General features: G+C 39.4%; 1 protein-coding gene across 6 annotated transcripts in view; it reads left to right on the plus strand.

Moving 5' to 3' along the window:
- The window catches only part of mon2 (MON2 homolog, regulator of endosome-to-Golgi trafficking), a 107,597-nt gene that overhangs the window by 31,092 nt on the left and 61,047 nt on the right, over positions 1-15,458 (plus strand). For 5 of the 6 annotated variants that reach the window (XM_069904196.1, XM_069904190.1, XM_069904191.1 and 2 more), the window contains 5 exons: positions 5,412-5,509; positions 5,892-6,017; positions 9,050-9,244; positions 11,016-11,140; positions 12,053-12,192. In XM_069904196.1, the coding sequence (XP_069760297.1) occupies positions 5,412-5,509; positions 5,892-6,017; positions 9,050-9,244; positions 11,016-11,140; positions 12,053-12,192 (684 nt within the window). The remainder of the gene's footprint in view (positions 1-5,411; positions 5,510-5,891; positions 6,018-9,049; positions 9,245-11,015; positions 11,141-12,052; positions 12,193-15,458) is intronic. The other variant, XM_069904192.1, reaches the window with a different exon arrangement.

A 15,458-nucleotide genomic window follows, 5' to 3' on the forward strand; every position in this document is an offset into this window, starting at 1 on the left:
ACCAGGGTTTGAATCTCGCGCTGTCTGTAAGGAGTTTGCATGTTCTCCCCGTATCTGCGTGGGTTTCCTCCAAGGGCTCTGATTTCCTCCCACTGTTCAAAAAAAGTGTACCAGAGGGTTGTAAATCAATTGGGTGTAATTGAGTGTTACGGACTCGTGGGCTGAAAGGAGCTATTACTGTGCTGCAGGTCTACATTTTTTTAAATAAATAATTTTTTACAAGTATTGGTTCCTCACAGAAAAAAAAATTAAACAAGAAAGTATCTCGCAGGAAGAATACTCTGTTTGGATATGACGATGGACATGGTGAACATTTAATCAAATGGAACTCTTCATGCCTCTAAGGCGTGATTACCAAATGGTCTGCTACATTTTCCCAATATGTATGAGAATACCGTGATTAGCCGCATGTTTCCAATGATGTTGCTGGAGAAGAACAAATAGCACAGACCATAAATAAAGAATTTTAACGTCACTACCCAAATTAAATTGAACCATTCCAAAATGAAATTCTATTGGTAAACTTTGGTGCTAAACTTTTCAGACCATACATGAATTTTGAATTTTTTTATAGTTTTTTTGGGAAAAACCCACAGCAGATATGATCTTTTGATGCCATAGTCATTGGATATTTTGCACCATTGGATAGAAGTTCATGAGATTATATTAGGAATAAAGGAAGAAAACGGGTTCCCTTAAGAATCAACGTGGTACCCTATGGGTGAGGTATTAAATTCATATTTGTCATCTATGATATGGAAGTGAGTGGGTTTAGGGGAAGCCTGGAGAGCATCAACAAAGGAGGAGGTGTTGGAAGGCTTGGAATGTATAAAGATGGATAAATCTCCAGATGCTGGTCAATTATATCCTAGGATGTGATGGGAAGCAAGGGAGAAGATCGCTGGGGCCCTGGCAGAGAGTTTTGTAAGACACAAGAGACTGCAAAGCCTGGAATATGGAGCAAAACCACCAAACTGCTAGAGGAACTCAGTAGATCAAGCAGAATCTGTGGGGAAATTGTGGATATTTTGGATCAAAACCCTGCAATAGGACACAGAGATTTTTGTAGCATCATTAGCCACAGGTGAGCTAATGTTGCCCCATTGTTAAAGAAAGACAATGGGGATAAGCCAGAGAACAACAGGCCAGTGAGCCTTGTATCAGGGGTGGAAAGTTTTTTGAAGGGATTTTGGGAAACAGAATTGCAAAGATAAGGACTGTTGAGGTATTGTCGGCTTGATTCTGTATGGAAAATCATGTCTCATAAATTTGATCAAGATTTTTGAAGAGGAGACAGGAGGATTGATAAGAACAGGTTGTCCATATGAACTTCAGCAAGGTCTTTGACAAACTCTCGTATGGTTGGTTTGGAAGATTAGAATACAATGGACCCAGCGTGAGCTGGCCAATTGAACACAAAATTAGCTTGGTGGTGGTGGAGGGATTTTCAGATTGGAAGCCTGGGTTTTACTGCAGGGATCAGTACTGGGTCGTCCAGTTAAATAAATTAATTGGATGAGAATGTAGACCATAGGTTTGCAGATGACATCAGAGTTGATTGTGTATTGGATGGTGATGGAATCTAAGGTTACCACAGGAAATTGATCATTTGGGAAAGTGGGCAAGGGAATGGCAGATGGAATTTAACTCGGATAAGTTCTAGGCGGCATCAGTGACTCGGGTTTGAATCTGGCGCTGTCTGTAAGGAGTTTGTATTTTCTCCCCATGCCCTGCATGAGTTTTCTCTGGTTTCCTCCCACTCTCCAAAAAGGTGCAGGGTTGGTAGGATAATTTGGTGGCATGAATTCCATGGGCAGGAATGGCCTTTTACTGTGCAGAATCATTAAAATTAAATATAAAATTAAAGTTTGAAGAGATGCATTTTGAGAAGTTAAATCAGGATTGTTTTCCAATGGTTAGGGTGTCTAAAACTAAAGAGTATATGTTCAAGGTGAGAGGGAAGAGGTTTTAAGGGAATCTGGTTAAGTTTTTCACAGAGTATGTGATATCTGCAATTAGCTGCCAGAGAAGGTGGTGGGGGCTGGAACATTAACAACGTTCAAGAGACATCTGGACAGGTTCTTGAATGAGCAGACCAAAGAGAATTAGTCAAGTAGAATTAGTATAGATAGGTATGAGGGTCAACGTAGATCCCTGGTTCAAAGGCATACGATGATGTACAGTTCTCTGACTAAGTTCTACTTTCTTTAAGTTGCATCACCGTAACCTGGTTAATTTTCAGGTTTTCTGTGTTTAATTTTTTATGTCACTCCAATGAGGTCAGTTTGTAAAGACCCGAATCTTTAGATAATATCTAGGATTTGGGAAAGACTAACTTTAATCTAAACATTACAGTGAAAGTTTCTTGAATTTACACATGGATATAATTGAAATAACCTTTAGGAAGTTACCTTGTCCAGAGAATTTCCAATAATAAGGGCGTGTTCATGTTGAATCCCATGCTTTTTTCATTCAGCATAATTAATGAGCCTATACATATAAAATGGGGCTTTTGACATTTAGAAATTACAGACCCCAAGAGAATGTGCAAAAATATTTAGTGAAAACTTCAGCAAGCTATTGATTTAGTTGTCAAAGATCTGAGGATATCCAATTATTTTTAATTGCTGTTGCCTTCCAGTTTTCGGTATTAACCCTATTATAGTGAGTGATGCTCCGGTATGTCATTTTGCCTTTCCATTAAATGATGATGAGTGGTTACTCACTGTTGGATGTGGAGAAAATAATTGACTTGAGTTAATTATGTAGCGTCTTAAATTTAGGAATGTGGCCTTCCACTTCAGGCCATGTGGAGGAAAATGAAATATATATTTTATCCCAAGAAACTTAATATTGTTTTCCTGTAAAATATATATATATATATATATAATTTGATTATAAATAAATTCTAATTGCATAGCTAAATTCAACAAGGAGAGGTTTCAAAATTGATCCATGAACTAACTACTGAACAACTCTGATTACCTGAAATGGTCAGGACTATGTCAGATAAATGTTTTTTTCGGAGAACTGGTCATTTTTTTAAAAACAGCCCGGCAGCAACAGACAATCACTTGTATGAATGTTTAAACAACAACAAACAAGGGAAAGCTTTTTAAGCATTAAAAAAATGTTTAATTCTTCCCAAAAAATTGCTGGCCACAACGCTGCCACTCACTGCCAATCACCGAAACCTCCCAACCATTGCTGCTGATCCCCAGAGAAGCTTTCCAGGCCAGTGGAACACTCACTAGCAAGTTGGTTGGCTCCTGTCTCCCCAGTCACCAGAGCTTCTGACACCCGAGTCCTGACTCCGAATTCTCCCCTAAGCCTACCTCATGCATACTGGGGAGTCCGGTGTGTGTGTGCGGTAGTAGGTTGAGGGGAGGAGAGTTCAGCGTTAGGAGCTCTGGTGTGCTGAGGAGAAAGGGGAGGGAACGCCACGGAGCCTGAGGAACTGCTCCTGCTGGGAGGCCTCTGTCCTTGATGACGCCAGGACAAAGGATCTTTCTGACCACGAGTGACTGGGAGACAGTGGCACACAGTTTGAGAGAGAGAGTTGGAGAGGAAAATCAATAGGGGAAGGTAAAGAAAAAAATGGAAAGAGAAAGAGGAGGGAGTTACCTGAAACGAGGACAATTGTCGTTCTAATTTTATGTCAAGTGAATTTTTTTACAACCTGTAAGGTCAGTTCAGCTCTGAAAAAAAAAATTTGGATAAATGAAGATTTCTGATTGTTTCAGTTATCCTCATTTATCTGAAATTATCATGAGATAAATGTCAGTAATACTTGCAAGTTTTCACTTTACTGCAGTGAAATGTCTATTGCCAAGATTTTTATTTCTATTGATTATATGTAATTGGTAGTCTTCCTTTCAAACTTATTCCTGCAACACGTAGCTGCTTCACATTTTGCAGTTAAAGATTATTCTGGTTTCCCAGATTTTTCTTTTGATTCTACATCTTTTGTTATATTCCAATATTTCTGCTGTGATTGCACTGACTGTAAACTTCACTTATTGAGCTGTTTGTATAATTTATATACCAATGATATGAGAGAAGGCTGCATTAAATTTTAAGACATTTTCCAAATAGTAACAGGGAACCTGATTTAACCTTGTTCATTAAACATTTCACAACTCAGTAACTAAGATCTCTGAATTCTCACATGAAGATTAAGACTTTGTAAATTGGACTATCTTTGAGTGTCCTTGGCTCTGAGCTAAATCAATTGATAAAACTGTACATTGCATTTCTCCACTGCACAATGTTTTGTTGTGCCTAATTTTATATTTAATACTTCAGGCCAGAATATTACATGGATGATCAAATTCCCACAGCTAAATGACAATTGGAAATTGTCATTTGCAAAAAGAGTCATATGTCAATAGATGTTCTAACTTTCTTTACAACGTTGTGTTATGGGGTGTCGGTTTGGTAGCAAAGACAGTGGAATAATTGCGTTAGTATTTGAGCCTTTCCCTGTTCATTAGTTTTAATTTTTTGAAAGTAAATGCTGTGCCTGATCTGAAATTCCTCAAGTGGTAAAACAAATGATCAATGTTTCTAAACACAGCTATTCTACTTTCCGTGAAATCAATAAGTGCTATTTGTTCCTTTTCACTTTAGAACAGTTCATTGGGAGGAAAGCAATCTCAACATTACGATGATTTAATCTCTCAAATCAAAACATGACTTTTAACAATATTTAGCATTGATAACTCTACCTCGTGCATTGTTTTTGGCTGCCAGTGGTATACACTCATTAAGCTAAGACAGCAAGTATTATCCAGCTCGTTAATATTCTCATCTGATATCTGCATGGGAAATTAGTCTCCCGACTGTTCCTGGAATCAGAACATTGTTAATTCAACTGTTCTTGTATTTCATTTGACTTTACCAAAACTAGGTATTATATCCTTGGTTGTTCAAGGAGAAACACCACACTTTCAACCATGTATCTTTGCCAGAATGTGCTTTTCACCACTTTGCCTATTAGTTTAAGGCAAAAAGGGTCTCAATGCGAAGGAGACCCATCGATGGCAGGTGCTGGAATATGTAGCAAAGTAGAAGCTCCTGTCCAGATGCAAGGTGTCGACCCAAACCATTTCCTTCTTTGGATAGTGCCTGGTCCACTGAGTTTCTCCAGCAGCTCAACGAAAAGAACCAACGTCCTTATTACCACCACCATGTTCTTCATCAGATTCTTTCTTCAACCAATATGACATATTGTACAGCTGCTCCTACTCTCACAAAAATCAACAAGTTGCTTCATGAAAGAAATATTGAATGAAGTATTAGAAAGTGAACAAAGTTTCTCCACTCAGATCCCCATAAGAACAATTCCTGAAGTATTGTGCGAATACTTCCCTGTCCTGACGAAGCATTTTGACTTTGGATGTTTATTTCAGACAGTGACAATCAGCCTCCAATTATCCAAGGAAATAGCAACAGGAGAACGATCAGTACGCTGAGGCCCTGTGCAAAAGATGCATACATGCTCTTTCAGGTAATGCTCTTCATGGAATACAACTGGAGTCGCATTGTGGAACTTTTATTGAATGTGGTGTGAAGAGAAATTGAATCAGCTTCCAATGTTTAAAAATGTTTCACTGAAAGGCATTTGGTAATGTTTCATTTTCAGTGTCACATGTTAATTTAGATCAGTAACCCTTTCATTTTGGTTTGCTCAGTTAGATCTCAAGTATTCACCCTTTAGAGATCATTAATATCCTGAGGACTCTGTGAATGAAGATGATAACACTGACCACAGAAGAGTCTATTAGTCCTTGCATAATAAATCTATTAATGTCCATCATTTTATTCACTTACTACGAGAGTTCCGCTTTCACATCAGCTGGCTAATTTATTTAATTAATTTAATTTTCCAGGACTTGTGCCAGTTGGTAAATGCAGATGCTCCATACTGGTTAGTGGGAATGACGGAAATGACCCGAACATTTGGATTGGAGTTGCTTGAGTCCGTTCTGAATGACTTTCCACGAGTATTTCTGCAAGTAAAGTATCTCAGACGCAGCACATAAAACTGAGTTAACAAATCCTAACTAACTCTAAGTTACAAGTTCGTTCAGCACTGTGCTCTGTACCGTAATCAGTTCAAGAACTGAACCCAATCTGAATGTCGCAACTGCAATGCATTTAACCACCAAACCTCAAGGGAGCTAGAAATGAAAGGATCTTCTAAATATCAGTGAACATCTATCTGGCTAATTAAATTATTTGACATTTATAAATAGCTAAGTTTGTCTTGGTAAGACTTTTGAATTATTTGTCAGCCAGTAGTCTGGGGCAGATCTCCCGGTAGATTTACTGTCCAAGATGAGATGGCATTGAATCTGAACAGATTTCCATAGGGAGTCAATTTTGGAAATAATAGAGAACTTCATTGAAAGACAATTAAGGACCTACACTAACCCAGCTTGCATTGTTTTCCCAGGACTAAATATATTAACCATTATGATGTATAATTAGGGAACTGATATTTTCCTGATTCATTCATTTATAAATTTTATTATATGCAATTTAACTACAAATGTTAAAAAATAGAACATTCCCTATGGATTTTCGGTTGATTAGATACCTATAGAAATAGATTTTCTATTAAGTATGCAGGATCTTGCTAAAATATATTTCATGTGACTTTGCATTACATTTTTAATGCAGTATTTTCATTGAGTCTTCATGTCGAGTCAGCAATATTGTTTCTAAGAACAATTTTAAAAGAATAATGATTTTAAGGTTACGAGGAGAAAAAGGCCTTGTTGCCACCTTTATCTAATTTGCCAGATCTTTGATATCAGGATTGATATGTCCTTCAGCTCAATCTTTGCTCCTTGTCCCTTGTAAGAATGTAACAATTAGAAACAAGAGGTGGTCCATGGATCTCCCAAAGCCTGCTTCATTACTTAACAAGATCGTGCTTGATTCCAAGCCTAGCATTTTGCCTGCTCATTTTCCTATCTTTCAACAATACCATTGTGTCTATTGATCTCCGCCTTGTACATACTCAATAATTGAGGATCTGTATCCTTCTTAGATGGACAGGTAGATTTCAACCTGCGTCAAGAACTGTCTCCTCATCCGTCTTCTAAGGGGTGACCTTTTATCCTGAAACTTTACATTTTCATAGCAACCTTTCTTTATTATTCATCTACATTGTGAAGTTTCAGTTTCAAATTTTTGGAGGCAGGGGGAGGGATCTCATTTACTCTCAGACATTTACTGCAAAAATGCTTCATCTCGCTCCCAATTAATCCTGCTCTCATTTGAAGGTACAAACTCTTTAATCAGTGAGTCAAACAGTTTAACATTTTCTTTAATGTGATTTTCGGACCAGTTCAAATAAGACATTATTTCAAGATTCCTTTACTGTCATATACAGGTACTCCCCGAAATACGTCCGTATTCTCTTCTGGATTACTGGTTGTATCTCGGAATGGACGTATGTTGGAATTGCATACTTACCTTGTTAATTGGTGTCCCAGGGTCCGTAGGCTGGGTGCAGCCATCTTGGTTTCTGTGCATATACGCGAGTCTTCGTTTGGCATATGCAATGGGTTTGCGTATTAGAGTTTGGTTGGTGCATGCGTGAGAGCTAAGCGCCCTAACTATAGTGAATTTGCGCCCTTAACTCTCACGCATGCACCAACCAAACTCCAATACGCGAATCCACAGCACATGAGCCATCTGAAGACTCGCGCACGCACACAGGAATCAAGATGGCTGCACCCAGCCTACGGATCTGGGGACACCAACTAACAAGGTAAGTACACGCATAAATAAAGCAAATTTTATTTTAGTTTTTAAATTTGGTCATATGTGCAGATATGCACATCGGGGAGTTGCAAGTCGGGGTGTACTTGTAATAAAGCAAGAGTAATATGAGATGATATTTACTTTAATCTGCCATAGGCAGACAAAGATTTGCCATCAGCAGAAATTGCCCATGCCCCTTACAGTCAGAGAAAAGAAGCAAAAGAAAGTTCCCCACAGGGTCACTGAGTGTCCATGGATTCGCCTCCAGCGCTCCCGCAGCCTCCACTGCCAAACAGTCCAAACTATCGGCAATCCAAACTCTAGATGCATACCTCTGACACAATCAGGAAGCCTCCAGTGCACTCTTGCATACGGTTCCGATACCTGGTACCCCTTCAGTCAGTCTCCAGCATTCCACAGCCTGGTGTGAGTCCTTTGACTGTAGTCGCCAGCAGCCTGCATCCTACGTGGGTACCTCATCTCGAGTCACCAACACCCTGCTGCCTGTGTGTTCTTCAGCCATAGAGCCCTTCATTGGTCCACCGCCCTGGTCACTGTGCTGCAGGGTCGTCATCTCTGCTTCTCCTTAAGTGGGGTGGTCTCCCTATTTTATGGTGCCTGCTCCAATCCTCTGCTTCCCGAGAGACTGCAACCCCTCGAGGCTGTTGTTGATCACAGGTGCTGCCATCTTGGGCCCAGACTCTGTGGTTGGAGGATTTTAAAATAAGCCACCGTCAGCTCCTTTAAGAGGCTGTTTAAAGCCTGTATGGAGCTCTCAGTACCCATGTGTCTCCACTCTCAGCAGGTCCACACCAATGGCAGTGTTACAGCAGCTCCGGCAGCGCCATTATTTTTGATGTCCCATGAAGTATTTTTCTTGTTCATGAATTTCATAAATTGCAGGTGCATTAAGGAATTTTTTAAAACTTTGTAATTTAATTTTGTTTCTAATTCAACAGAATTTATAGCCTGTCCTCTCTTGACATTTTCTTTGTTTCTTTTCTACCTCGTGCTAAATATTTCTGGAATGTCTTTTGCTCATTAGTATTTTTTTCTTTCAACTTTGTCCTTTTATAGTAATTTCTATAGTCACTTGATAAGCTGTGATGCAATTAATGCACTAATAATGAATTAATTTCTTCTGATGTGTCTGTTCCTTGTACATTTGTGAGAAGTCTGATTTTGCTCTATCCTAATGCAACTTAGATGTTGTTCTGATTTAATCACCTTGAATGGTTTGATTTTACATTTCTTTTTATTTTGTCCCCTACAGCACCAAGAGTTCAGTTTCCTTCTGAAGGAAAGGGTGTGTCCCTTAGTGATCAAGCTGTTTTCTCCCAATATCAAGTTCAGGCAGGGTACAAATACTCCATCTTCCCCAACTCCTGTTGAGAAACCATACTTTCCCATCTGTATGCGTCTTCTCCGAGTGGTGTCTGTTTTAATCAAACACTTCTATGGTCTTCTGGTAAGTGATTAAATTTTTTCCTACCTATTTTAAGTCATGTTTTTGTTTAAACCTCTATTCATATTTACCATTGTGCCCATGCGATACCTAAGAAATATATTTTAGAGAGTCTGTCCTTTTGAAGTAATGTAAGATTGTAAATGGAGTGATTTGTTTTGAATTAACATTTGAATGTTTAGAAATTGACGCAAGAGATAATTATTGCAGGATATGGGCATTGATAGTGTTATTAATTTCTGACTTCCATTGAGAGATTACTGAATTAATCATTCAAATTTTCAAACATTCAAGTGGTTTGCATAATGCTATAAAAATCCCCAAGACACTGGTCCATGCTCACATTGGAAAGGTTTGGCATTGATTGGAAAAACAAAAAGGATTTTGTAGTGGGACTAGAGGGCTTGAGTTAAAGGGAGAGGCTGGAAAGGCTGGATCTTTATTCCCTGGAGCGCAAGAGACTGAGGAGTTACCCTCTTGAGGTACATAAAGTCATGAGAGCATGGATGATCCAAGTACTTAGCTGTCTTCTCAGGGCAGATGATTCTTAAACAGATGGGCATTGGTTTAAGATGAAAGGAGAGAGATTTAAGGAATAGTCTTGTATGTGGAGCGACCAGCCAGAGGAAGCTACAGTAGTAGGTGCGGATATGGTGTTCAAAAGACTTTTGGACAGGTATATGGACAGGGAAGGCTTAGAAGGGGCAGCACTGTTAGCCTTTACAGCACCACCGATCTGGACCAGATCAGGCTTCGAGTCCCGCACTGTCTGTAAGGAGTTAATACATTCTCCCAGTGTCTGCATGGGTTTTCTCCAGGGGGTCCGGTTTCCTCCCACCATTGAAAATATAACGGGGGTGTAAATTGGGCTGCAAGGACTCATTGGCTGAAATAGCCTGTTAACAGGGTGTATGTTTAATTTTTTTTAATTGAAAAATTTAAATTTAAGGATATGGACCAAATGCAGACGTAGGATTTGCCCAGAATTTCAACATGGTCAGCATGGACAAGTTGGGCCAAAGGGTCTATCCATGCTGTATGGCTTGAAGAGGAGTTCCAAGTTTATGATGGTTCTTGAGAACTGTTCACAACTGGTAGTAATGAACGAAAGCAGTGTGTGGGAGCAGTTTGCAGAGACAGCTATGACAGGAGAGTGGCCGCCAGTTGGCTTCGCTAACTCTGAGTGGTCAAGTGAGTCTGATCAGTGCTCCCAGCTCTGCTCAGCTTCACCGAGCTCCCATTCTTCAAAGGTGGAGGGATTGGAAAGAAAAAGTGTGCGGAAATGCCCCTGTTCCATTCCTGCAGATGATGTCTGCAGTAGTTGGCAAATCCATCCCACCTGCCTCCCAAATGTTCAAATGTAGATGGTGCCCATAAGATGGGTGTTTGTTAATCTGAAAAGTAGATTTGAGCTTTGTATGATGAGCTATTACTGTGCATTCCTTCGAAAGAGCATGCTTGTTATGTAACCGTGAGCACCATGCTGCTCTTAACAATTTAGAAACCTATTGGTCATTACATCATAACATCCTTTTTGCTATCTATAGATCTTGGGTCAACCTTCAAAAATATTGCAATAGTCAATGAATTTTGACGAAGGGCAGGGGGAGGAAGTGTTTGAGAACTTGGACCTTCAAGATTCTTCTCACATGCATCATGCAGATTTTAATCCAAAGATTTGTCATCATTTGAAGGAATTATGCTCAATACATCATCAGGATTTTTAAAGCAGTTTATCAGGCTATTGCTAATCTTGCCCTTCTGTATTTGCCAGGTGACAGAATGCGAGATATTTCTGTCTTTGCTGGTGAAGTTTTTGGATGGTGATAAACCGCAGTGGCTTCGAGCAGTTGCCGTGGAGTGTATTCACAGACTTTGTATACAGCCTCAACTACTTCGGTAGTCCTCCTCTTCTGAGTCACTTGTTTGATGTTTTATAGTTCAATTGCTTGCCTAAAGATTAAATCATTTACTGAAAGTTGTTTTTAATGACTCTATCTTTGCACGACATAAGCATGTTTTTAACTGGGCAAAATGGATGATCCGTTTAAACTTGTTGCTGAGGATATTTCATTCCCTACCTATTCTTGTTAACAGCAGGTGAATGATTCGGCTTTATCAGAATTAGAGCATATAAATAAAAGGCAAAAGTTTAAAGCATTTAGTAAATTGAACTCAATTGTTAATTCAGTGGCGAGTTTTCTAACTGCTATGAACTAACTTTGAAGTGAGGGAAAGCTTTCTCATGCTGAAACTGATTTTGGAACAGTGAGGTTGTGTTACTTAAGCTTTTGTATTCCACAAATCTATGCACAGAATCCAGGAGGAAGAAGAGAACAAAATCATGAAATTAATTTTAATTTAGTTTGGACAGGCCCATCTGGCCCACGAACCTGTGCTGCCAAAAACCCAATTCACTTATAACCCCCCCCCCCACCCCCAAACGATTTTTTTGAAGCATTGGAGGAAACCGGGGCACCCAGAGGAAACTTGCGCAGACACGGGGAGAATGTACAAACACTTTATCGACAGCGCTGGATTCGAACCCAGGTCGCTGGTGCTGTAATAGCGTTGAGCTAACTGCCAGGTCAAACATCCCACCTATTTAACTATGCTAACCCATCATAACTGTACACTTCCTCTATTTGATTGAGACTTCAAGCCTACTCTACTGCTTTGAATTATTTTTGGATTTTTAAAAATATTTACACAAAAGCACCAAGTACAATAAATTGCAACCTATCTCCAGATCTAGAAACTGTGAAGTCCCATAGTATTTGAATTCAGCAGTGCGTTTTCTTGCTTTTACAGGTCTTTCTGCCAATCATATGATATGAAGCCACACTCAACAAAGGTTTTCAGAGATATTGTGAATGCTCTGGGATCTTTTATCCAATCACTTTTTATTATTCCCAGCACTGGAACCAACCCTATAGCAAATACACAAACAGGTATGGATATCTCCTTGCAGCACTTCATTAACTTGAAACACCTGTTATATGAATTATTCAGAAGTTATGATGTAATCTCAAGTTTCACATAGCTTTTCCTCCCTCTGATGCATCTAATCCATCTTTTGCCTGTTGGAAGTCTTCCATTTGTTCAGGTTCTACCTCAGTGCATCTGCACTGTTCATCTCGACTAGTCTCTCTCTCTCTCTCTCTCTCTCTTTCTCTCTCTCTCTTTCTCTCTCTCTCTTCTCTCTCTCTCTCTCTCTCTCTCTCTCTCTCTCTCTCTCTCTGTGTCAACAAGTTCAACATTATCTGACACTTTGAGAGAATATGTGGTGATGAATATGTAATGGTTGATTGACCTGGTTTGACTTTTGAGAGAATTAATTTTAAGAGAAAACTTGCATGTAATATCAAAACGAACACTGGGAGTTTCTGTGAGAATCCTGAACAGCCAAAGGATCTGCTCACACTAACTATCTGACACTCTTTTATTTATGAAACAATATTTGAAGGACATACTAGCTATAGAGGGTGTGCAGCGCAGATTTACAAGGTTAGTTCCAGGGATGGCGGGGTTGACATATGCTGAAAGGCTAGAAAAACTGGACTTGTATCCGATGGAGTTTAGAAGGATGAGGGGGGGACATGATTGAGGTATACAAAATCATCAGGGGGATAGACAGGGTGAAGTCAGATTACTTGTTCCCAATGATGGGGGAGACGAGGACTAGAGGGCATAGTTTAAGAATACACGGTAGGCCCTTTAGGACGGAGATGAGAAAACATTTTTTTACCCAGAGAAGTGTGAATCTGTGGAATGCTCTGCCACAGAGGGTGGTAGAGGCAGATTCGCTGATTGTGTTCAAAAGAGAGTTAGATAAGACTCTAGTGGGCAAAGGAGTTAAGGGTTATGGGGATAAGGCTGGAAAGGGGTACTGATGGTAGTGATCAGCCATGATCTGTAAAATGGCGGTGCTGGCTCGACGGGCCGAAGGGCCTACTCCAGCTCCTATTGTCTATTATCTATTTATCTTTTTATTTATTTATTTGTATATATAAACACTTGTCCTGCATATGTATTGTTTGCATATGTGTAAAGTCTGGTTGTGAGAGTGTTTTGCACCGAGGACCAGAGAACACTGTTTCAGTGGGTCGTACTTCTGTAATCAGATGACAATAGACTTGACTTCTTGGGATAATAAATGAATGAAGGTGGTTTAAGGAAGTGTAGGATCTGTAGAGCAGCCATTCTTAACAAGGATCATGGCACATTGAAATAAAAGCCTGTTTTCTTTTCACCTCAGGTAACACAAATATTTTTTATGTTTTTTTTTTAATGTAGTTGGTAGGAGAGAAGTCCAGAAGAAAGCAAAACTTAACAGCTTCACAGGGAAGGGGGCCCATAAATTTTGTCCTGGGTGAGTGGGGGGGGGGGGGGCAATGCTGAAAAAAGGTTGAGAATGATTGCTGTAAAGACTAAATTGTCAAATTAATAGCAAGTAGCAAAGAAATAGCAGATATGTTGAATCAATTTTATTTACAGCTATCCTCACTGAGGAGGATACTGCAGATATCCATATGATAACAGATGGGCTGATTTCAAATGAGAAAGGTACTTGTAAAATTTCCAATGACAAGAAATAGTATTAAAGAAATTTTCAGTGTGGAAGGACAAGTTGCCAGGCCCAATGGACTACATGCTAAGGTTTAAAGGAAGTGGCTGCACTGCCAGTGGACTTATTGGTTAAAATATTTCAAATCTTTCTAAGTTCCCAGAGAGTATCAGAAGTTGGAAAATAATCGATATGACTCCTGTGTTCATCAAGGAAGACCGAAGGTGGGGATCTATAGACCGATTTGTTAAATATTTACTGTTGGCAAGGTGCTAGAAATGATGATCAAAGAAGAAATAATCATTTGGGAAAGCCAATCAAATCTAGTCAACTTGGTTTATTGAAATCTAAATCCTATCTGACCACCTTGCTTGAGAATGTGACATAGCATTGAGTGGGGAATAGGGTTGAGAGAAAAAATATATCAGCCATGATTCCAATGGCAGTGCCAATTCAATGACCTAATTCTGCTCCCCCATATTATGGTATTTAGATATACAAGAAGGCATTTAACAAGATGCCACAGAAGAGGCTGGTGCATAAATTAAAGCTTAGTGATATCAGAAGTGTATTAACCAGTGATTGAAAACAAGAGCTGGGTCATTTTTAAGTTGAGGGAGATCTATTTGGGGTTGGGGGTTCCCCAGGAATTGGTTCTTGCCCCTCACCTGTTTATGACTTGCATAAATTACATGGGGGAGGAAACTAACTTTATTTTCAAGTTTGCCAGTGGTAAGAAAATAGATGTTAGTGACATTGTGATTCTGCAACATAATGTAGAGAGATTGAATGATCGGGTGAAAGCTTCGCAAATGGAGTTTAATATGGAAAAGTGTGAGATCGTACATTTTGTTCAGAGGAATTCAAAGGAGAATCAGAATATAAATGGTGAGAAAATGCCAACAATTACAGAGGAATCTCAAGAAGTTTTATGGCAGGTTCAATGGGATTTTAAAAAGAATAGGAAGATTTTGTCCCATATATAATAGCAATCAATTTATTGTTATACACACAAGTACAATGTACATGTGCATCAAAATAATTTTCTTGTTGCAGCCAAACACTTACTTTGCATGTAAAAAAAAACACAACTCCAACAGTATGCATTAAATTACCCCAGTGCAGAAAGAGATCATAAATGAATATTCCTTACCTGGAATACTCTGCACAATTCTGGTCTCCTTAACTCAAAAAGGAATATTGTAACTCGAGCCTGAACCCTGGGGTGAGGGGGTTATCTTTTAAGGGAGGCTAGTCAATTTGTCTCTGTATTCCTTGGGATTGTGAAGAATGAGGAATGACCTTTTTAAAATGTCCAAGATCGTTACGGGGTTTGACCGGGTAAATGTTGAGATTTCTCTCCCATGGGAGAATCACAAACCAGGGGACCTCATTACAAACTTGCACAGAAATTTCTTTTCTGAGGATGGTGAGTCTGTGAGGCCAGATTATTGAGAATATTTAGGGTGGAGATAGGTACATATTTGCAAAGCTAAAGATTTGGGGGGGGTTGTGGGGAACTGGCCCAGATGAGCCCAACATAGATCATCTATGATCATATTAAATGAAGGAGCCTGGGAACTTAACTCCTGGAGTGTTCTTGTGTTTTTGTGGTTCTGCTTTCCATGAATAAAATTTCTCCAGTTTCTG

The sequence above is a fragment of the Narcine bancroftii genome, chromosome 11, assembly GCF_036971445.1.
Source record: "Narcine bancroftii isolate sNarBan1 chromosome 11, sNarBan1.hap1, whole genome shotgun sequence".
Lineage (NCBI taxonomy): Eukaryota > Metazoa > Chordata > Chondrichthyes > Torpediniformes > Narcinidae > Narcine > Narcine bancroftii.